General features: G+C 42.7%; 1 protein-coding gene across 2 annotated transcripts in view; it reads right to left on the reverse strand.

Annotated features, from left to right (window-relative positions):
* galnt18a (UDP-N-acetyl-alpha-D-galactosamine:polypeptide N-acetylgalactosaminyltransferase 18a) overlaps window positions 1-24,574 on the reverse strand; it is a 180,961-nt gene that overhangs the window by 87,580 nt on the left and 68,807 nt on the right. For both annotated transcript variants that reach the window (XM_084936564.1, XM_084936563.1), the window contains exons 2-3: window positions 369-576; window positions 101-267 (exon numbers count right to left, since the gene is read on the reverse strand). In XM_084936564.1, coding sequence (XP_084792690.1) covers window positions 101-267; window positions 369-576 — 375 coding nt within the window. The remainder of the gene's footprint in view (window positions 1-100; window positions 268-368; window positions 577-24,574) is intronic.

Here is a 24,574-nt window from a genome sequence, read left to right on the forward strand (position 1 = left end):
AGATGATCTAATGTGGTGACCCCTTAAGGAAACAGAAGAAGATGTGCAAGTAGAACTAGACATGAAAAAAGAAATGCTGAGGAAGGTTTAAGGTTCTTACAGCTGTTGCTGTGGTCATCCACCAGTATGATCTCTTTGAGCAGGTGGGAAGGAGTCCTCTGGATGGCCGTGTGGATGGAGCGCAGCAACACCGACAAGGCCTCGTTGACAAAGATGAAGATGACACTGAGCTGGGGAAGGTCTGATGAGTAGGACATGTTTCTGCATCTGAGGGGAAACGCCAACATTCAGAAGCTTTGTGAGCCAAAATCACATCCTGTTAAATCCTTACAGGAGAACACCGCATACAGCTGTGAACCGACACTCACCCGTCAGGCCGTAAATCTGGAATCGGTCGGGTGAGGGAGATGCGGTCGCTAAGGTAACCGTTGTAGCCATAGTACTTGAACTTCTTGAGGGCAACCCTTCGGCTTTCTGGGCCAAGGTCGTGACCCCAGTGGTTGAAGAGTGAGGAGGCGGGGTCTGAGGCTGCGTCTGACGAGGATGCCGCATCTTCCCCATCCTTCAGAGGAGTTTCTGTGGACAGAGAGAGGGAGCGGTCGATGACTAGGATTATACAGTTAACCCTTTATCACCCAGGTATCACACAGGCTGCCTGGACTTATTTTGTACCTTGTGAATGCTTTGTGCTTCTGTAATAAACCGAATATGAGCGTAAATCTTCTTTATTTTCAGAAACCATTTGAATTTTTGTCTCTAGCACCAACGGGAACAGAGTTACGGTCATTTAAAGACGGGCCCCCATCCGTAAGCAGCATTCATCACCCTCACTAAACGCTGTGTTGCCAGATGCTTTTGACAACATTACACAGCAGGATGTAATGACAAATGAACGTCCGTCAGCTCTATTCACAGTGCTTTCTCAGGAGAAATGACTATGACCAAGTCTAAGCGCTCCGTGTGGTTATCAAACAAAACCTGTTGACTGAGGGCTGAAAGAATCATTTCTGCAGCATCGGGAAAAAGGATGGAACTCAAATGCGATTGAAGAAACAGGAATTTTTATTGTCATTCCAAATAACACCATCAGGCAGCTGCGCAGATCCATTTCTGCAGAAGTGGAAACAAATCCTCTAACGTGCCCCAATGTGACACTATTTGGTTTTCAGATCCGCTCGGACTTCTGCGCCACACATGCACATGGTGGAAAACAGTAACAACCAAAAACATGCTTTAGGCATATTTGGTGGTTTGAAATGATCGATTTAAAAAATATATAGCATGCAAAGAGGCTTTAATGTATTCCAGTTTTCACTGTGCAGGCTGCAGAATTTGGATGCAGCGGTCTGTTGTTTGTCCGAATCACCAAAAGATGGGGATCATCTGAGAGAATGAAATATTCATGAACTGAGGCCGGCTGGAATTCCTCACTCAGGTGTGAAGGTGTTGAAAACACAGAAAGTATATAAACAAAAACTTTTTTCAATCCATAAAAATGAACTCAACACTGAGCCACGAGACTCCAGCATGGAAGTCACGATCTTGAATGTGTAATATACACCACAGTGGTTTGAATGCTTGAAGTTAAACTCAAACAAAATAAAAAACAGAAATATGAATTAATTCAATTTTTCAAAAAGATCAAAAAGTATTTGTTTTCTTTTCCCATGACAGCGGTTGACAGTTGTTCAAAGTGCTGTCAACTTTATAACCTGCTACTCACTTTTTTAAACCCCTTTTCATGGAGCCCACGTACTGTAGCGTTGGGCTGTCACGCTGTAAGACATTTGACATTTGGCAGGACCCACTGTGCTGTGCCAGGTTTGTATTTCACACAAGGTGACAACGTTTAGTACCTTCTGCTCAACAAGGGAAAGTTGGTAAGCTTAAAGTTCTCATCTACAACTTCCAACTGAACACTAAACATCATCACGACTGCAACTCATCACCCAAGAGCTTGTTATGATTGAGGATTCAGGGTACACCAGTCTGCCGCCGCATTAAAACCTGGTGGTTTTAATTAAATTTGTTTTAAACCAATTTTAAACTAATTAAAACCTGGTGGCCCTCGCCAAAATCCCCCGATCCTAATCGGTTTTTAGCATCGGCACGTGTATTCTTGGACCTGTGGAAGTGGTTGCCGGCGGTCAGCAGGTGAAACGACTACCAGCAAATTGACAGGGTCGTCCTTGGTTTGCGTGGAAGACAGTGACTCGTCTGCAAACTACTCACGGCCAGTGTTGGTCAAGTTACTTGAAAAAAGTAATCAGTAACTAATTACTGATTACTTCCCCCAAAAAATAATCCCGTTACTTTACTGATTACTTATTTTCAAAAGTAATTAATTACTTAGTTACTTAGTTACTTTTTAAAAACACGATTTACAACCTGAATAGGTGATAAAGCGATAGATCTTTCAGCCCAATTCTACTTTTTCTACATAATCCATCATACAAAATGTAATCAAATGGAAACGTCTCTTTTTAAAACTTGTTTTATTAGTTTTAATCTTTTAACTTTATGCATCAAGCAAAAATTTAATTATATGCACCATTCTCTGACTGGAAGAAATTAGTTTAACATTTAAATCTATTTTCTGCACATTCCAGCACATAAAATAATTTTTTTTGTGTGTGTGTTTACACTCAGTCTTTCAAATAAATGCAAGTAAAACACAGCAGAAAATAAATAAAGTCAAAGACTAGCGGTCCTGTTGCTCTATTTTCACCTGTAAAGCAGGAGTAGGGTAGGCGGAGGTTTACCCTGGTGCAGGTGTGCCGCAGCGGTCAGTGGAAGAATCCGCGAGTTTCTCTGTGAGTTTCCCATTACGTCGTTGCGCACGAGCTTGTTTGGGGTTTTTTTCGGTGTAAAAAGAAGTTTTCTTCCCACGCACAACGGACACTAATGTTTTTGTCACTTTTTATGGAATCAAACTCAAAGTAAGGTCAGTACTTCCACGCTTTAAATGCTGCACGCTCATACTCTCTCCCACACTCGATATATTATTCATTGTTGATCTGCACACAGCTGTTGCCACGAACGTCGCACTCGCTTACGTCACTGTCATGAGACATTCTCGCAAAAAATCACGGTTTTAGTAACGCAGTAACGCAGCGTTCCTACGGGAAAGTAACGGTAATCTAATTAGCGTTTTTGCAATAGTAATCCCTTACTTTACTCGTTACTTGAAAAAAGTAATCGGATTACAACGCGTTACTGCCCATCTCTGCTCACGGCAAGAGTGAAAAAGTGTGACACAAACCAGAAACAGAGCATTTAGTAAAAGTAAAAGCTCTTTTTTAAATGTTACTTTGAAGGTGAATGTTTTCCACTTTTTTAAGTTTCAAGCAGAAAGTGAATTCAAGTGAAAGTCTGAGCTTTGAGCGTGCTCATTTGAAGCCTGCACATCTTTTATAGATATTGTGTTGTACTGTGTCTTTGCCCCCCAAACTATGTGCGACGTTGCCAACTGCACTGGTCTGCATTAAATATTTAATAAGACAATATCCTTTATGTATGGGATAATTTTGTACTGAACTGAAGTCACATATTGGGCAAGTTATCAACACATGACCGAACATGATGCCCAACCAAAGACAAATGTAAAAAAGCCTGAAAAAGAGGAGGGTCACACTCTGCTCCTCATATTTAAAAAAACAAACAAAACTGCATTGATCAAGTTCAGGATAGCATGACAGGTTTATTGGGATTACAAGAATACTATGTAGGAGTAATGGGCAATATGTAGTGATTTGTTATTGAGGTGACATTGAAGACGTCGGTGGATGTAAGCTGAATTTTGAAGGATTGCTAACATCACCCCGCTCTGCACCCCTACTAAGTTTCATCAGAATTGACTAAAACACTTCGAGCTCTCACATTTATCGCACCAAAAACACAACCTTCTCTGCGGAGGTAAAAAGAAATGTCCAACAAGAAATGGTGATACATTTTCAGACACCTGAAAGGTGATAAATTATTCACTTCTAATGTTCGTGAAAAAAGCAGAGGTGCAAAAATTGTCCAAAAACTCAGTTGAGCTCTTTAGTCATTTTTCTTTAGAGGGGATGACTAACAAGACACAAACTCCATCACGTGATCGTGACTGGCTCATGTTCTGATGGGTTTTTTTTTTTTAAATACAGGAGTTTTCTCCAGACGGGTAATTATGGCACATCACAGTAACATACTCCACAGGTTTGTACTGTGATTTAATTTTGGTTTCTGCAGTTTGACTTTAAGATTTTGACTCCAACCAGCCGAATATCTCTACTTCTATTTTCAGCCCTCAGTGGAGGACTGTGAAGTGCCTCCTTCCTACAGCAAATGGCTCTTTTTTATTACTTTGAACAGCAGTACTTCCCCCTTTGGTAATAACATACTCAGTGCCCTCGTGGGTGAAATGGCACCTCCCTCCAAGTCCACTCATAGCCTCATAATAAGCACCCTAAAAGCACTGCAAATGATTTGGTGCTCCATTTTTCTTGGCCACAAATGCATTCTGAGTCATGCAAAGTTTTTAAGAGTTTTAAGTCACCTCATTTGCAGCCATTTATATTCACTGATGCATTAAGTTAATGCATTATGCTTTTCAGAACAGACAAAAAAAGAAAAAGCTGGAGAGGGGAAAAGAAAGATGGATGGAACCCGTGTGTGTGTACTCTGTGCTCACGTTGAGAACAGATGAGCAGAGGGAGTGTGCTGTGACCTGCACTGCACTGTGTTAGACAAACCTCATTACTAATTCGGTTGGACCAAGCTACCCTTTACAGCACAGCTGGAGGGCACATCATAGCTCTGTACAAGACATCAGGGAGAGTAAAGTGGGACAATGCTGAGGTTGTGTCCGTGTGCGTATTATACAGTACCAAGTATAATGTTTGTACAAATGATGTAGGTGCAACAGGGACACAGTGCTGATGGCGTGTGACAGTGTAATATTAAAGTCAAATTTAGCGTACTACAAGTGTGGGAATGTGTGTGTGTGTCATTTACTGTGGATTTCCACAGGAAAATCTGAGGACCAAATATGCTGTTTAAACATGACTGATAAACATCAATGGAACACTTTTTAATCAGAGAACAGCATCAAGTCAGGTAAAGTTCTGGGATATTGATCTGGTCAGTAACTAAGTAACAGAGGGGGTGTTAATCGTATCAGCTGCTTTGGTGTTCGTGAAATTAACAACAGGAGCTCTAGAGGGGCAACAATGTCACAACCCCCAAAACAGGAATGGTTTTACTGGTGGAGGCCACTGACATTTTCTCCTCCTCATGTTTACAGAGTCTCACGAGCATGGAGGAGATTCCAGGAGATAGACAGGGCCGTAGAGGGCCCTTAAGCCACCAAAATCATAAACAGAGTCAATGAAGGTGGCAGAGAGCCCAACGCCATCTAGTGGGCCCTGAGCTCATCTGCCATAGAATACCAGAACTAGCAGTTCCACCATTGCCACCCTGTGATTTTCACAAATGAGAGCAGGTTCACCCTGAGCACGTGTGTGGAGAACACATGCTGTCTGTAAATGTGACGGCTTTAGTGATGGATCAGTGATTGCATATCCGTGAAGGGATACACAGGCCTATTCAGGTTTGGCAACGTCACCCTGGCTGCCATTAGGTATCAGGATGAAACCGTTGGACTTGGGCCGGGACGAGAAATATGCTTTAAAATTCAACAGAATTTAAAAATACGTCTCACTCATGCTTCATATGAATGTTAACGTGACCTGACTGGCAGATCAGGCAAACACAAACACACGGTGTGAGATGGTCAGCACACAAATATGACGCTCACTGTTGAGTCCAGCAGCAGCCATGACTGCACTGCTGCAGCAAACAGTGCAACTTTGTCCAGTCGTACCCTTGTGGGGCGTAGGAACTTGGCGCCACATCAATATCTGCTCAGCTGTAATTACACACAACACAATGCACAAATCCAGAAAAGAATGAGAGTGAGGTAACACAATTTGAAAAGAAAATCAGCATTTATGGCCTTAAAAAGACAGTTTGGTGATGCAAAGGAGGAAAACGTCATCTACTAATCTAATAAAATGGAATCTAGAAAGAACCAGACAGGAGGAACAAAAATAATGATGACAAGAGCACAAAACACAGAGGACAAAGAAGTGCCGACAGGATGCTGAGTGTGGTACGAGAGAGTGATGGAGAGGACGAGAGGCAGAGAAAGTGATGAGGAGAACAAGGATGAAAGGGATGTGACAGAAGGTATTCATCCCCGGGCATCTGTAAACTAGGAAACCCTGAGCTTTGTCTCATCCAATTGTGGAGAGACACACTTTTATTAGCTCAGACAGACACCATGACAGTTACACACACACACACACACACACACACTTCCTGCAAACCTGAGGGCATCAGAGCTGGACTCCCTACAACCTAATGGATTAGAAATGAGACGCACTGCTGGGTGACAAAGTGGCTCACCTTGTCCTCCAGTCACTTTATGCAAAATTGACATACGATTGGCTCAGCAGGCTGCACGCTGCGACCGGCTCTCCAGCCTCAGCACAACCTTTGCAATCAGAGCTGAGATCAGCCTCAATCAGGACTGAGAGCAGGACTATTCCAGATTAGAATCACTGTAAACAATGTGCGAATGACTACCAAAAATATAGAAGCTGTGCTCTAAACTGAGTTTATACATTATTAAAAGAAACTATGCAAACACTCTTATTTGGACAAGGGGTTGCAAATGTTTGATTTTGTATATTTTGGATGTGAAATCTATTGTTATCCACTTTTACTGAAGCTCGAACGAACAATGTGAATACATATATAGCGGAGGTCTCTAAGAAATGTTCCTTTATTTAAGGGAAAGTAACAGAAAAATGACATTAAATTAATCAAATATGACAAAACGACATCATTATTAGTAAATCACTGAATGTTTGAACCTATGTAGAAGCTTTTTCACGAGTGTGTTTCAATGGCACACTGTGTTACCTAACGCTAATCATCATTTTAAAAGGCTACTTGGTTATTAGAAAACATATTTAGAAACCTGTTATTACATAAAATAATTAGAAAAACACACTTGTTTAGCTGAGTGTCTGCAGCATCAACTGTCGTCGGTTCAAAAAAATAACGGTGGTCTAAAACTAATCAGAATATTTCCTCCTGAAGGGTTTTCCCTCGACTCAACCGCTCTGCCTCTAATCAGAATAAAAGACAAGTTGTAGGCCCCAATGTAAAACTGTGCAAGAGTTTATAGTCGGGGAATCGGATGCCTCGTAGATCCGTGACAGCCAACCAGCCAAACACTGACGTACCTACAGGTGAAAAAGAAGTCTATGGGAACGCCAGCTTCAGTTCCCTTACTTTATGACCTCAGTAAACACTTTCTGCATCGGTTTATGGGCTCTAGTGCTAGTTTGAAGTCTTAAAACAATACAACATGATGTCCTGAATGATAAAGAAGGTCGTTACCAACCATCCTTCCTTCCTCACTGCGTCACATTTAACAAAACCAACACGATAATGGCAAAACAGACAGCATGAGGCTTCACAACAGGGCCAAGAAACTGGATGATACCAGCGTGGCTGCATCTATCTTGTATAAACAGTCTATAGAGTTTGGAAGAAACACAACAACAACCCATTACTGCTGCTGAACGCCTCCTAAAAGCTGCTTCAGACACATTCTGACAGTTTCTTCATCACCAAAGCTGCTACCGGCATCATTTCTGAAAATACAAAACATAACAACTCCAAAGCACTATTCTGTTTTGATGATCATGTCATGTAAAAATGCGGTGCTCGTTCGGTATGATGGAAAACTTGGCCACCTCCAGCACACTGCTGTCGCTCAAACACCGGTTGGGTAACAGCACTGGTGAGAGCTCACCAGCTGGGCTGTCAGTTGAGGTTTGATTGACAGTCGGCTGGTAGATGAGGAGGTGAAGTGTTGGATGGCAGTTTTTCAGAGGGAAGTGGAATTCAGTAAAAGGGCTAAAGAGTTACTAAAACGATTTTAAAGTCTAAACTGAACTGTGAACAAAATCCAGGAATATCACAGCTGCACAAAGTCTGGGTACAGGATCTGTTTGTGCCTTTGGCTGTCAATCTTCCAACCAAACGCTGACACGCAAACATCCACTGAAGAACGGAGAATAAAATAATCCAGACACAGAAGAAAAATGCTCATAACTAAAGTGATGGAGACGTCTTTGAGGACAGAGTCGCTATTATTAGCACACAAGTACGGGGCCGTTAGCGCGGAGTGGAACTGCTGGAGGGTTGTGATGATGATTCAGAGCTGGATCTTATTTAGGGAGGAATAATTGAATGATGTCACGACAAAAAGGAGATTCAGGATTTGGAGATTGTATCCTATTAGCAATCAGCTGTTATTTTGAGGGAATGAAATGCTTGGAATGCTTGTTTTTGATTCTCTGCGTTAAATCTCAGTGTAAAATCAGCAGCCTTGTGTTCATTCAACCCCATTGACTGTGTGGGATACAAACAGCTTAAACCGACGAAGACCTTAAATGGGACATGAGCCCGATTTGCAAAACACCATGCGTGGATGTAACCCCCCCCCAAAAAACACTCAATTAGACCTCCGCACATCCTCTGTGTACTTTCAAGTTGCTCATCAGCTCTGCTCCGAAACACTGCTGTTTTGCAGGAACCTATCCCAGCAGGCTTTGCGCTTGTAACACAAACATGCGCCCACACACACCCGAGGATTTGAAAGAATTTGTTTTCGTGGAGAGAATCTCATTTGCTCTGCAAGCCCCGCAACATTGTCTCCCTGCGAAAGCTTTTTGTGTTCCAATATTTAAAGAGGCATAAGGGAAAACACAGGCAATTCATTTGCCTTTTGTACTGACTCCGAGTCCCCTTCAAACCACACGACGGCTTCTTTTTCGTATCAAAGCGAGCGATGACTCACAAAAAGTGCTTTTTCCATAGCTCGCTGTGCGTTTGATTGTGTTGCCAAGAGCATGCTCGCACAAGAGTCGTTTGCAAAATGTTGTGTGGCTCCCAGCTGGGGCAAAACGGGAGCCCATCTGCAGATCCCCAAAGTAAAGGGCAACTAGCTTTTCCCCCGAAGTTTCTCGCGGCTTATTATACAACGACACATACTGACAGAGAGAGAGCGTGATGTCTCACAGAGAGAGCGAGAGAGCGAGGGATGGGGGCCTTTGTGCCAGAGTTCACACATGATTAATTTAATCAAGCTGTGAGCAGATGGTGATCTCTGTCTTTCTCCTCTCCCCTCAGGTATGAATAATGTGTTTAATGGATCACACCTGGACAAGTCAGATCTGTACTTACAGCGAACTACAGCAGAGTGAGAGGGCGCAGACGCGTTAGCCATTTTTACAAGTGGATTTTGTCGCATTGCTGGCTTCGTACATCTGTTTAGATCGGGGCATTTTTAGCAATCAAACCTCTGTCTCCAGAGGAGAGGGAGGTGTCGCAGACAGAACTATACGCCGCACGATATCTGGCACTTCCTGCGCGAGGAGGAGCAGCCCGGCACTGGAGGAGAACAGCAGTCTCTCAAGCGCAGATGGATTTCAGGAACAACAGTAGTTCAACATTCTGGGAAATACCCGATTGCTTTATTTCCTCAAGTGAGATAAGAAGATCAATAGTAATCTCATGTGTAGTACAGAGCGAAAGCTGGGATAGTGTTCAGTCTAGCTTAGCATAAAGAATGCGGGGGGAAGGAGACAGCACACATATATGTCCAGAGAATTAGAAAAAACAACAGAAATCACCCCAATTGCCACAGAGCCTAAAAAGAGGAGTTGGAAGTGTTGCTGGAGCTGCTACTTGAAAAACAGATGTGTTGCAGTCATTATGAGCGGTTGGCTGAGCATGTACTCGCTGTCACTGCATGCTGAAACCTGGGTGTCAGTCTTTATATATGGTGCACATTTCAATCATACACTTATACATTTGGACAGAAGGCTGGAGTTTCATGCAATCAGCTACTTCTTACTCTAAAAATCATTTGGAAGGTTTGTATGCAGAACAAGCAAATAATTCACTTCATTGTTTTCTTTCAGGTCCCAAAACTCCAAAGAAAATCGTGAGATGAAGTTCAGTCCTCGAATTAACAGAGTCGTGGTCTAGCAGAGAGCTAGGAGGTCAACGCCAGTTTAAAAGGGTGAACTATATAAAAATTCACTGCCATACAGCTTTCTAGAAAGAGGCTGAAAATATTTTTTCACTTAATATTTAATATTAGGAGTTTTTGACACTTTCCCACCGGCTTTATTGCTTTTCACCCTAATGCTCATTTTCTGTCATTTGCAGGTATAATCATACCCAAACTTGAACCATAATGTACTCAAACATGACCACACGGACACGACAGCTATGTATATTTTGTAAGAATAACACAATTAGTGTGTGTGTGTGTCCACTCTCCTCCCATATCAAACATGGAACATTGTTCACTAACGCAAACATTATACCTGCAGGATTGCACTTTGATTTTTTGTAGCTTGTCGTGCCTCTGACCACAAAATATCTTTTTTAGAGCAAATGCCACAAAGCATGTAATGTGTGGTTTTACCGGTAATGCTACAGAAGAAAAATCTCCCACTGTTAGCGAACTAGCACAGGCATTATCACTGACACTGATGTCAGATCCTCATTTTGTGGCTGAAATGTGTCCACTTCAGAGGTCCATAAATGCGCCTCCTATCACTGTCATGCCATGTTATGGCTTCTCAATACCCTTTCTCGCCTGTCACACACACTCAGGAGGAAGCTGCTCTCATCATCATCATCATCATCTCAGTGGGGGACCTGTCAAGTCTGGTATTCCATGGCTGATGCCAATTGGGCAGAGCACAGGGCCCACTAGATGACGCTGGGCCACCTCTATGCAGTCTGTTTATGATGATGGTCAGAGATGTTCACACCAGTGACCTGCTGGAGGTCATTCTGTGGCTCTGGCAGTGCTGATCCTGTCCCCCTGAGAAGCAGATACATGTCCTGGGTTAAGGGCCTTCTACGACCCTGTCCAGTACTCCTAGAGTAACTGCCTGTCTGCCTGTAATGGAGACACAACAAACCTTCTGGATTTGCCATCCTGCAGGATTGGACTACCTATGCAACCTCTGTAGGGTGCAGGTATCGCCTCATGCTACCAGTAGTGACACTGACCCTAAAACTTGAGGGAAAAAAACAGCCATAAAAGATAAGGAGGGTAACAAATATCAGTGTCATCCAGCTGTAAAGCCATCCCTGTTTTGGGTGTTTCTCATTGTCCTCCTCTGGTGTTCCTGTTGGGCTTCTTTAAATACAACAGTCATGGTTAAAAACATTCATGTAATGAAGCAGATGTCTGAAAGGGTCTATTCAGCTGAGGACTTTGAAGAAGATGATGCAAGACATTGTTCATAATTTGCTGTCTGCAGTTAGCAGACTTTTGTAAGTCCCTACTCCCTCTCTGCGATAACCCTCACCTCATTGTTTACTGTGGAATAATCCAGTGTGTGTTTATTTTCTCCCTCTCTGCGCCGTCTCTCTGACTCAAAATCTGACAGACTGCAGATTAAAGATCAGAGAGGCAGATTCCATTATGAAGCCATTTCCCTCCTTTACCATGCTAACAACCTTTTAAAACCATCTGCCATCATTTTCTCCCCATCACGCTGTCTTCATAGTGCGATGGCCGCTACAAATGACTTCCATCCCTTCTTCCTGTCTGTCTCACAGTCTACATACTGTGTCTGTGCGGGCGTGCAAAGATAGCAGATCTCGTTTCCCTCTTCAGCTCAGTCACAAACATTATCCATAATGGCTCTCAGGGGAGACGCACATACTGTGATGCCAACACACACGGGAACAAGTGTTTTCTTTAAAAAACACATCACGGGAATTGTTCGTGACAAGAGGGAATTCTGCGTTTTGATCGAAGCTCGACTGAAGTCTGGATTCTCCAGTTGCTCACTTTCAGAAATCAATACAGATTGAGTGGGTCTTCCTGTAAATCCATATGGCTCCCTGCTGCAACAGACGGCTCCACTGCTCCACTAATTACATTACAGCAGCACTGATAAGGTTTCATTGTCTCATACGAGAGGATGATCGGGACAATACGATTACTGTAAAAGACATTTCTCGGAAAAGTTTTCTTAAAATAAACGAGACGCAAGACGAGGAGAGATTTTCTTATCATACACAGATGATACTGTGTTCTCGAATGTGCTCGTTCTACTCTGAAAACAGCTGGATCTCTTTCATGGTGAGATGAGAGAACGTTGGCCGCTTCAGAACATACACGTGCCTGCTTGAACGTACCCCCACCCTCACACCCCCACTTGTTAAAACAGCAAATGAAAGGAACAATTCAAAAACAGACGATAAATCAAAGCCGTCCAAGAACGGATGAAAACCGCTGGCATCAAGTTGAAAGTCACGCGATAACACCAATCAGACACAACACCTGCTTGATTATGCAGTGTTTTGTCAGTCGTTATGTTCCCTGTTCTTCTAAATTCACTTTCCACCAGTGTAGTGCGAGCACAGTTTGCCAAGGTAAGCTAAACACTTACTGTATGCTCGGGGAAATGATTCTGTTATTAGGGAAAGCAAAAGCTACAAGTTTAGCTACTCTTCCTGTCGACCATTGTTACACTTTAAAAGAGTTTGAAAAAAATGTAACAAAGTTCAAAAAGAGATTAAAGAAGCAGGATGCCATAATTTAATTCTTTAATGGCCAGCTTATGTTCATCAATAACAATAACTACTCCATAGATCATCATGAATAAAGTTGCACAGGAGAACAGGTTGTAGAGTCTCCTTTAGCAGGAATAACCTGAAGTAAACATTTTCTATATGACTTTATAGGAATCTATCGCAGCATTATGGAGGAATTGTAGCCCCACGTCTTTACCTTTACAGCGGAGTTTGAGCCATTGTAGCACCTTGACTCTAGAATATTTTGGTGTACAGAGGAGTTCACGGTCAACTCACTGAACCCAAAGTCACGTCCTAGATCATGTGACTGCAAAACAAGCCCACATCAACCTTGCATTATGGCCAAACTTCTCCAAACAAGCAGTACTTCAGTCTATTTCTGTAAAGGGAGTTGGTTCTCCCTGTGAAACATACACTCACTGACCTGAATAATCCTCCTTTATGACCCTTATAGTGACCATTATTCGCAACTGAACTTAATAATTTACTTACAACCCTCTTGTTGTGTGCACCCCCACCCCTTACTTTAGTATTCCTGGTCACAATTGACCAGTTTTAACAGCTCTTAAATTAACATAAGAAACATTTTTCACCACCAAATTCAGTTCAGTGGGTTGTTCAGTAAGTCGTAAAAGTGGGTCTTTCATTTTGTCATTCAGTGGGCCATTCAGGGGGTCAGAGGCCAAAGGTGAGGAAGGTGGGGGGTGGATGCCCATTCATTTCCTATGGTGTAACAAAGTTTATTAAAACACTCAAAATTCAACGAAAGAGGTGCTCATCACTTTTATATGTTCAAGTGCACAGTGGGGAGGATGTCATAAGGGCTCGAGGCAATCAGATGTAAAACACAATATTTCTGAGTTTTTGAATTTGTAAATCGGTAAGAAAATGAAAGCAGTGACTGAGTCCATGAACTCATGTGGGTTCATCGAGGTCAGCTGAGGTGTTTTTTGCAGCCACAGGGTTGCATCATTGCAAGTGTAGAGTCACTAATGTGAGAGCTGAACACAACAAATACAATTTGATATAAATCTATAGCAAAAGATATAGTAGAACAAAGCCATGCTAAACAAACGTGTTCATGAATCTCCAGCCTCAAGTTTCAACCTAGCTTGACTTACGGCCTTCCTGAACGAAAGATCTGCAAATTTTTGTGGTTGTCAGTTTTATTTAATCTGGAAAAAAATAGATAATAACTAGAGAAAAGAAAAGACTTTTTGTTTTATAGCCGATTAGCTACACAGCCATTATGAGAATCATCATCAATAAGCAAAATACATGACCTGTTTGAAGTGCAGAACATACGGTTGGACAAACACGCACACAAAAACAAAGAGTTTTTAGATTTATGCGAGTTAAAATCATGTTAAACAGGCAGTAAAAACTGCTGTGGGATAAACAGGCAAACAAAATAACAAGTGGCATTTCCTCCTCTGTGACCCTCGGCATATTCCTGGTTGAAAGAAATAAACAAATTAGATCCAGAGAAATGTCATCTTTATGCAAATGAATTGCTACCCCCAAAACAATACCGTCCAGCAGCCCCCTCTCCTAGCACACATCAGCATTTGCTGCGTTTAAAATATTCAACAAAAACAGGGAAGGGTTTTTTTGTTTTTTTTTCCTTCGTCTGAACAAGACATTTGCATTTGCAGCAGTGTGTTTGCTTTAAGAGTGCAATATGCTTGAGTTCTGGGGGCATAATCAGAGGAACAGAAGGGCATGCATGTTCTCTAAAAGAAGAGACCCCGGAGACACTGAGAGAGAAAAAACTCTGTTACTGGCGCTTCGGGAAGCCAATTAGCACACAGCAGCAGAACAGCAGGTTTGTTGTAAGGAGGAAAGAAGAGAGAGGAAGAGGAGAGAATTCAAAACATGTCAGACTTTTGTGTTCTCTGTACGGTAAAGAGTTAAACTGTTGCTTGAAATACAGATATTCAAATCAGTCTGAGGTTTAGCTCATTTACCCAGACAAACAGAGAGAGGTTCATAAAGATTAAAGAGGTAATTGTAGCCTGAAGAAAGCGACAAAACTCAAAGGCAAACAGGTACAAAAGCCAGATGGTGGAATCGGAGGAGCCGTTTCACCGTCACAACCCGAGCCCCTGAAATCATTCACGCTGTCAGAGCTGACTGTGACACCAGTAAGTCTGAGAAGAAAGATATGCTTATTCATAAGAATGAAGGCATTCTCTTTAGCTTCTGACCGATTTCACCTCTCAAATCCGTTCAGCAACAAATCTGAAAAATGTTAAAAACAAAACAAACACAATAAACGGCTTTGGGGAGACTTGAATTCAACAGTACTCAGAAATCGTATCACAGACTTTGGAGTCAACGATGAAAAACAGCTTACATTAATAAACTGGGAGAAGCGTATGCTGAAGCACACCATCGTTCTGCCTCTTCACTAAAATCTTGTAGGATCGATGGCGTCACGGTGCCTACAGAAGGAGGTAAAGTTAAATATTTGAGCCAAAGGAAAATCCCAGAGGTAGCACACATCTGGGCCTAACCCTGATGCTCAGGTTTGGAACAGCGGGCAGCTGTGTAGACACAGGCCTAAAGTCATTGCAGGCTGCAGAGGCTTGACATAGAGCGAGTGCTTTCTGGGTTAGACGTGGGCCAAATGTCACAGCACACCTGGCATCTGGCTGAGTCAAGGCAGCCACACTCACTGTGAATCACTGCTGTCAGGCAAAACCAAATGTTGCCCACAGACAGCTGCCGATATGGCCCAGAAATGAATTACCATCACACTCGGCATCATGAACCAAATAGTTTCATGGGCTGATTTTCATTTGAATTTGGGTGTATTTCCACTTTTAGACTCCTGCTGATTAGTTTTGTGACTATCGTGTAATAAAGAGAAAATTGGTTTTGAAGAGTCCCTTTGTGGTCTTTGAGCGTCTGGTCTTGTCAGTGATAGCTGGAGGCCTCGGCGTATCATGTTTTATGCCACGATGATGCTTAGATTAGATGCAATTATGTACTTGTGACTAGTCCCTGTGACAAGACAAATGGGGACATAATTGGGTTTAACCCTCAGCTGTGTACTTACTCTGCCCGTGTATATATTTATATTGAATCTGTGCAACAACCTCACACGCTGTGACAAAGCCTCTGTGCCAAAAACACAAGAGCAGATTCCTACATACACAAAGCAACTAACTGTCCTTCATGAAACCCAAACATGACAATGAACTAGTCTTAGGATTAGGTTTCATTTAGCTACGTGCTAAACAGACACCGTTTCAGAGACTACAAAATGTTACCTGTCAGTTCAGCTCCATTATATTTATTTTAGCATTGCAGTTCAGCTGGTTTCCCCTTCACTATTCCAAATAACTACAACCCAGCTGTAACAGGTCCCTGGCGGCCTGGTGGATGTTAAGCGGTTAAAGGAAAGTTATTTCTATGCAGTCTCTCTGTTAAATATCTTGAGGCGATCAAGCTTAACGGCGATATCAAGCCAGCAGATATGGTGTCCAGTGGGCAATGTGCAGCCTATAGCAACAGGTATTTATTTGTTGAGTTGGGAACCTCTGTTTATTGAAACAGTGGTTAGTTTGACTCCTGCAGCATGAAGCATATACAAAATCCTTCTAGAAGCAGCTCGGCAGCCCTTTAAAAATAATATCTTCTTACTGATTTTAAAGCATTATCTAAATTAGCTTTTATTTCTATTGTCACCAGTACACGTGTATGGACTCACCAGTAAAATATGGTTAAAATAATTATGACTGTGTCTCCAAATAAGGTTTGAATAAGCTTCTTTTCCCCTGGTAGTTGCACTGTGCATCTCCCTCGTATACTTTGTTCTTTCACTGTTACCACGCAGCTAATAGCTCAGTCCCACTTCAGTAAAAACAGGACACCACTGTGGTTGCGCAGTCATTGTGTTTGTGTTCTTGGGATTTTTTTGCCATCAGAATCCGATTGCAACCAACTGATCGCCCGGAGTTTGAATATGCAACATCCTCAATCTACGGGTGATCAATTTCCACTACAAATGCAACCTGTCTCCAAACACTTGCAGCCAGACTCAGACTGACTGCGAACATGTAAGGCTCTGGTCGGACTCTGAATGTGAGCAAGTGAATTTTTGTTTAATGTGAATTTCTGTGTATGTGCACAGTAACAGATTTGCAACAGACTGAAGAAGATTTGCAATTTTTGCAGATTTATTGGAGTTAATCGCCACAAACAGATTTCACATTATTATTTCACTGCATCCATTTCAAGAGGCAACAAGATCACAAGTTGATTGCTTATGTTTGCAATAATTGTGTGATCATGCTTCGGTCTCCGTAAAGCATAAACAGGCGTGAATCTCTACTGGGCGATATCATCAGTTTAGCATGATTGGATAATCTGTTTCAGCTGCTGATTGGCTCTCTGGGGCAGGAACAGGACGCCCACAACCATTAGCATTTCAGAACTGTCCCTTAGATTCAGGATTCTGTGACTGGCATAACCCTCCTCATATAATGCCTCTGGTGCCAGTCTAAAAGCTTAAATACTGTTACAGAGAAAGAAAAGAAGAACAGAGAAAGTCTGCATCAGTGTCCAAAGCTACCACGGACATCTAGTATACGTCAACCAGCCCTAAGGGCACCCAGAGAGAAGGGCAACCCAAATCACCCTTTTGAATACGATGCCTAGCAACAAAGGTAATAGGTTTAACACAGTGATTGCCTCCAAACAGCCTCGGTGCACTTGTGTCAGCAGCAGTATATGTGCCAAGCTTGGAGAAAGATGGACAAGAAGAGCACTTCCTTCCTTTATTAGAGAGGTATTCCCTCCACTCCAGCAGCTGCCACTAGTTCAGAATACCTCTGCACATTATTGACACTGGAGCCAAAGCAGCACTTAAGTTGCCCTGTTGTCCTAAGAATCTGCCAAATTCATTTCAGCTTTAAGCACCAGGCTGTCTTTTCAATCTACCACATGTCCTGGTTTATTAAGCCCACAATGGGCTTATTCCTGGTTGATTTGCACATCATAAGTGTACTAATTTAGTCAAATAAGTTACAGCACCAGGGTGAGAGCAAAAATTCTCATCTGGGTGTTTAACAAAACCACATAAGAACCCAGACGAACTGTTTTAAAGGCTCTGTGATTTTGTTAGAAATGTGTCCAAGAGCTGTTTCATTGATTTGCGAGCATTTAGTGTGACCAGCAACCAACTGGCAGCATTTCAGCCTTCTTTGGATGAAATAAGCTCATACGCTCGCTTCTCTTCTCGGGTGGGCACAATGCACAATCAGGAGTCGGACTCTATGAGATTAATATCCCTCCCCCAAACATGCATGCCATTTGGTGCTAAATGAAAATACTTCTCCTTTGACTCTGCAGATCAATCACACTAATGTTGAGCGGAGCTCTCTGTGTGAGCTGAAGAGCTTTGTATGTTCAGCACTGAGCGCTAATATCCATCACAGTGTTTCACAGTCAAGCTAATCTCACTGATAAGGTGCCAACGTGAGTCACACACACTTTCATTTCAGCTGCCACACAAGCACCAGCACATAAATTAAAGGTAGTATACGGAATGATTCATGGAAGCTAATAAAAGGCACGTCACTCATTTCCCATTGGTACAAACTATATTAAAATTATAGGGGGCCGAACAATACGCAGGGCTCGGTTATTACTTCAAGTGCATTAATGTCTGGTTTTCTGACTGGATTTTGGCTTTTAACATATTAGTCAAAATACGATGAGTGACTTTCGAAAAGTGCAAACTATTGAAACCATTTTACGAATCCAGCATTACAGCAGCAATCGTTCCTTACTCCGTCACACACAGCAAAACGTTCATTTCCAACTCTGTCGTTTATAGCAGCGCCTACTTGGAATCGTGATGTGCTGCTTGCAGTGAACAGCAGTGACTAATGCACCATGAACTGTTGCCAGCTTGGGTCAACCTCAGGTATGCGCTGCTGTTAAAACTAAAAAATATTATTATAAGCGTAAATCACGCTTTCATGTTATTTTTACCCTGCGGGTCAGTCTTCATCTTACAATATAAAAGGGCCTCGGGGAAACTGTTGACCTATAACGGCACTAAAAAGTACTTAAAAAGTAGGACATTTGTTCAATGTTAGTAATATTCTAATGCATGCATAAATAACAATAAAAGTAGAGTGCACTTTATTATTTCAGAGAACCAGAGCTTAGACTTTGACTCTTATCCTGGCCTTAGTCTCTCAGATTTACGTTAAAGTGAAACAGATTTGATGCACGGATCCAGACGTTGAATTTATAATGAATTCAGCTCTGATAGAGTCTTAACAGAGCAACAGAATGCATCTGCAAACTTGGAAGCTCAGACCAGATGAAACGACCGTGTTCCTGTGAGTGTTCTGCTTTCATTAGGCGTTTCTTCCAGGACCAGGTCTACATGTGACTTCCTGCTGCTGCAGGTCAAGATAAGTGAAAGAGGAAATAGTGTTAGTGTTTGCAGACAAAGTTGGATAAAGGTCAAAGTGCACTCTGTGACCCTCTGACATTTGCGGTGCCTTGTTTTTGTGTTTTTCAGAGAAAATGCCACAGTGGGTTGTGGGCATTGTAACATCAAAGCGATGTGTGCCTGCTGCGACGTGAATATCACTGGACATCTTCTGTTTGGAGTGATTTTTCTCATGTGGTCCTGACGGCAGCTGCTTCAGTTTTCTTTCACACACAAGCTGTGACATTAGCTGCCGGGGCATCCAAACAAGTCCTGGAGAAGCTTTTCAAAAATGCAGATTTGGAGTCATTGTTACGTTCAGTTGTAACACACGCTGTCTCATTTGGCTGGTGCTGAATCATGGTGTGATTTCTTAGAGCTGAATGCATGACAGAGTCTGAAGGACATTCTGTTTGCTTGCGCCGTGTCCCTCGGTGCTGTAAGTGATTGCTAAAAGGGTAATGCTGGGCACCACTATAATACACAATGACAAGGTGACTGCTACTGGCCTTCAGAAAATAAAACCTCCTCATTACGACGCACATTTTATTACTTCTGTGACTGAACGGGGCAGTTCTTATCATGTCTTCCTTCTCACAGTTCATCCTCCAGGCTCTTCTTCATGTGCTGGTTTGTCTCTTTGCTGTGATCGGGGATAGAAACTGTTTAAACATTATCGTATTTTCCAATCATCCTACATTTCCCCCTTCGTGCCCACAGCAGTTTTTGTTCTAAAAAGAAAAACACAAAGTCTTGTCTACTCAGATAGTCTTGTCACTTGTCCCTGTCCTTCCTCATTCTCTCGCGGTCTGATTCATCTGCATGAGAGACAGCAAGGAATATCTGACTGCTACTGCGGGTCAGTGGACCGGTTCTCTGCTCTGTGAGCATGAGTTTGTTGTGTTTGTGATTGTGTGTGGGAGACAGAAGGAGGGAGGGAGCTGTGGGTTTGTGGTGGTGGTGGGGTTGCTTGGGGGGGGGAGACACCCGGAGCATCGCAGTGTCCTTGGTGGAAACAGCCAGAAAGCAGCAGACCGGCTTAACTCTTAAAGTCAGAGCTGCAAGACGTGGTGTCCTTATTGAATTCACTATGAATGCAAAACTATTTCACAGAAAATGCTTCAAAAAACACGAGATTCATTTAAAACTACACTGCACATGTCCTGCCTTGCCTCTGAATACGTGAAATGTTTTGTTTGCCATTAATAACAGTTATCCTGTTAAGGTTATCCACTAAATTGACAAACATTCACTTATATAAATTAACCCTCCACAGGGGGGCTATGAGCCGCTGTACCCTTTGAGCCAGTCCTGAGGCTGGATGAACGGGGAGGGTTGCATCAGGAAGGGCATCCGGCTTAAAATCTTGTGAATCATAAAGAACAAAATTTGCATACTGTGGCAAAGCTGAGGATATTAAGATCTTTGTTGAGGGGAGAGCAGGATGGACAGGATTAGAAATGAGTCCATCAGAGGGACAGCTCAGAGTCAGAGAGGCTGAGATGGTTTGGACATGTGGAGAGGAGGGAGGGTGGATAGATTGGACAGAGGATGATGAAGATGGAGCTGCCAGGCAGGAGGAAAAGGGGAAGACCTCAGAGGAGGACATGATGAGGGCTGGTGTGACAGAGGAGGATGTTAGGCATAGGGTGAGATGGAGGAAGATGACGTTCCCTAAAGGGAGACGCCAAAAGAAAAAGAAGCATTAATTATCTTTTTGCAGCGGATGTCCTTGAACTGAGGTGAAGCCTTACATCCTTACCAGTATCTGCGGAACACCGCACACTCATATGGTAGTGACCATCCAAAAGCATACCCACCAGATTCATTAATATTGAACGTAGTGAGTCTATAAGGTCACTGGGAAAGTAATTACTGAGGTACCAAATGAGCCAAAGGCTTCTATACGACGAGTCGCCCCCTACTGACCATTTAAACAAACGGAGGTTTACAAACAGGCACCAGATCATTATTCTCTAATCTGCAGATTTATACCAGAGTTCCAAGCAGGTGGAAGAAAAGAAGTGTACAAAATAAATGAACTCTGTGTTAAAAGACTCTGTGCACTACAGCGCTGTTCCCTGGATGGACGCCGCAGCCGGAGCAGCAAAGCACATATCTGTAGGCAGGAAATGTTGTTCTGGCTGAGCCCGTAATTAATCTTTCAGTATTTAAACAGTTACAGTCCCTGTTTTACTGTATATTTAATCATAAACCTGAGTTTGCAGAATCCTGGAAAGCCAGCAGCTAACAAGTTTTCCCCAGGTGCTGCTCTGTGACGGTGAATCAATACAAAGCAGAATATAATGAATAAAAACAGAGGGAAGAGAAGACTGAGAGTGTCACAGTTATTCCCTACAGGCTGGAACACACTCGCAAACTTTGTTCCAGACTGAGAGTGTCACGGTTATTCCCTACAGTCTGGAACACACTCGCAAACTTTGTTCTTTAAAGCATAAAAAAGAGAAAGAAACCCAGACGCTCTCTCATCCTCCTGTGACTCTATATCATGTCCAACACAGCAGCGATGGACTAATGTATTAACGGGAAAGCATCAACATGAGCCGGTCCTTATTAGCAAAGCTAATGTTAATGCATTACTACCTTTTACTGTGTTCATCACATTATATTGATTGCCAAGTTACTCGGGTTGTGTTTGATGTAACCTACCTCCAACCTACTCTAAACCTACAGAGAAGTTTTCCTTCACAGTGATTTACCTGTTTCAGAAGGTACAACAGATGACAAGGGGGGGTGGGGGCATGCCATTATTCTTTCATCTTTAAGTCCTTTAGGCGCTACTCATGCAGTGGAGTACTTCTAAGGCACCGCTTCCCAAACTGTGGGGCCCGCCCCATTGCAGGGGAGGGGGGGGAGCGGTATGAAAAGGGGAAAAAAAAAACAACGCTTGGACACTGCTAGCATCATGGACAGGTTTTTGACGGGGCACCCACACAAACGCAAAGCAGGACATGAAGCATCGCTGAATATGTTTCCAAACCAACTTCATTCTAAGCCAAAGACTAGAAAATATGGTGAAGCAAATCTTCCCTTTGGCTTCACCTGCACAAGTGCCGAGGTCTCCCTGCAGGATTGGTTTTCCCTTCGTCGGGAGCAGCATTGGGCTCTTCAGATCACGGACAAACAGTATCCCACATTCTTGATTTTTAGTTCACAAACACTTGTTGTAATGACTAACTACTCCTGACACGTTGGAGATGTTTGCTCTTTATACAGTAAAGTTACAGTGGGATACAAATAATATCAGGCTGATCCTGCCACGATTTGTTCCCCGGTTCAAATCACGGACAAACAGGATCCCAAAGCTGTTTATGTTTTTAAACCCATTTTGCACAGAGAGGCATTTTTTGAAAAATGTATTGATAGCAATGTTGAATATTATTACACAGGAAAAAACAACTACACGTAAAATAATTACACCGTGACGCCTCTGCCTTTGTAAATGGAGGGACAGTAACTGCATATAAAACCTGCAGATAGTCAGATTAACAGTATTTTGTCTCTATGCAATTCATCTCATGTTAACAATAACGTGCGCACAGCGTGACGTGAAAAAAGGGCACATACCTTTGACGTTGCGTGACGAACTCTGTATTCCTCGTCCACATGTAAACGCAAAAAAGGAGTTTTAAAAAGTCTCCGTTTTCGGTGATTCGAAACGGCGTTTAAGTGTGGACGAAACAGCTGCGTGTTCAAAAATACCCGTGTAGGTGCGGACGTAGCGTAACAGAGTTAGTAGCTTATTTTATTACTACCTGTAATTTATTGCAGATTACTTGTATTTGCTTAATTGTTTACTAAATGTTTGAGGTGTGAAAGAAACCGCAATGGAGCAAAATATGGGCGAGTGTGGTGGGAGGATGTGTTTGGGAACCACTGTTCTAAGGTGTGTCTCTGGGAGCTGGTTTTCAGTCCATCTTCAGCAGCATTCCAGCTAGCTCATCTTTATTAACACCATCCCATGCCCATGCACCGCCTCCACCTTGCTGACATCTGATTGGAGCTCTGTGCCTGTCACTCATCCAGCCACGTGCCCGTCCATCTGGTCTACCAAGTGTCGCTCTCATTTCATCACTGTATAAAACCTTTGAAAAGTCCCTCTTCTAATATTTCTTGACCCAGTCTTGACGTTTCAGCTCATGTGCCCAGTTCAGTGGTGGTCGGACAGCACTGGAGGATAATGGGTTCCTGGCAGCTCCACCTTTGACTTTTCTCAAATCTTTGGTAGTGGTGCAAAGACATCCACACAGGAAGTGACAGAAGGCCTTATTTTATTTGCAATTTTTTATTTTCTTTCCCTTAACTAAAATAACTGCTGGCGGCACAAAGTCAGCAGTCTCCGGGTTAAGGGGAATCCAAACAGGACTGACAGCTGGTTGCTAGTGCTTGATGCAGCAGTGGTTTACTAAGGCAACCAGAGCCTGGAAGGCCTGCATGCGACCAACTATCAGCTACAAAGTGATGGGCAAGAAGCGAATCACTCCAAGTTTGATGCTAACATGAAGAATTTAACAATATCATGAAGTATTGCAGCTGTGACAGTCAAACAGTGAAAACCAGATGTTGTTACAGTATTGTTACAACATAGTTTTGTCTCTATTATCATGGCAAAGCTACATATATAGCACAGAGGGAAAGTTCATGATCTGTGTAATACAAAACTTTGTTACAAAAGCAATAAAAAATACGATTAAGTATTCAGAATTCATCCTAGAGTGCTTAGTCTGCCTGCTCCACTGCACAATGACAGGAGAGGGTCGTAGCGGTTGCAGTGATATTAAATCATTTAGATAATGTGCTGACCTGGGGGGAGCACAGACACAGATGACCTCAGCTGCACCGATAGCAGCAAGGAAAGATGTGACTGGTTAGTCAATACACACCGTGCACGCACACACACACGTGCACGCACAGTACACTCAGAGACTCGTTTAATCAGGCAGCCTCCTCAGACGTTCCAGAGGGATTCATATATTATTCATTTATGGCGCTGGGACACATTTACTGCTCATCACCGGGGGGAGAGAGGTCTCAGGTCAGTGTGTTTAGGAGCAGGCAGGCCACATGCTTTTGGCCACAACTACTGAAAAACTGTTGCTGAAATACAAACACAGATTTTCAAATGTGAGAATTGAATTAATGATTCAGAGTTTGAGACTGCGGGAGGATCCCGAAGATACATGATTCTAGAAAATTGAATTCCAGTCACTGACATTCTGCTCCACTCAATCTCCTCTCTTACAAACCACATCTAACACTGCACAGTATTATACTTACATGTTACAGAGTGCGAAAGCAACTTGTGGGTTAAATTCACACACTTGGTGAAGGTTAGGAGGAGATTCTCTTTGGTTCTATGGATGCATGTTGACTCACTGTGAACTTTGGCTATTAAAACAAAGAGACAGG

Source organism: Perissodus microlepis, chromosome 7 (genome assembly GCF_051167445.1).
Source record: "Perissodus microlepis isolate ML-2025 ecotype Zambia chromosome 7, ASM5116744v1, whole genome shotgun sequence".
NCBI lineage: Eukaryota > Metazoa > Chordata > Actinopteri > Cichliformes > Cichlidae > Perissodus > Perissodus microlepis.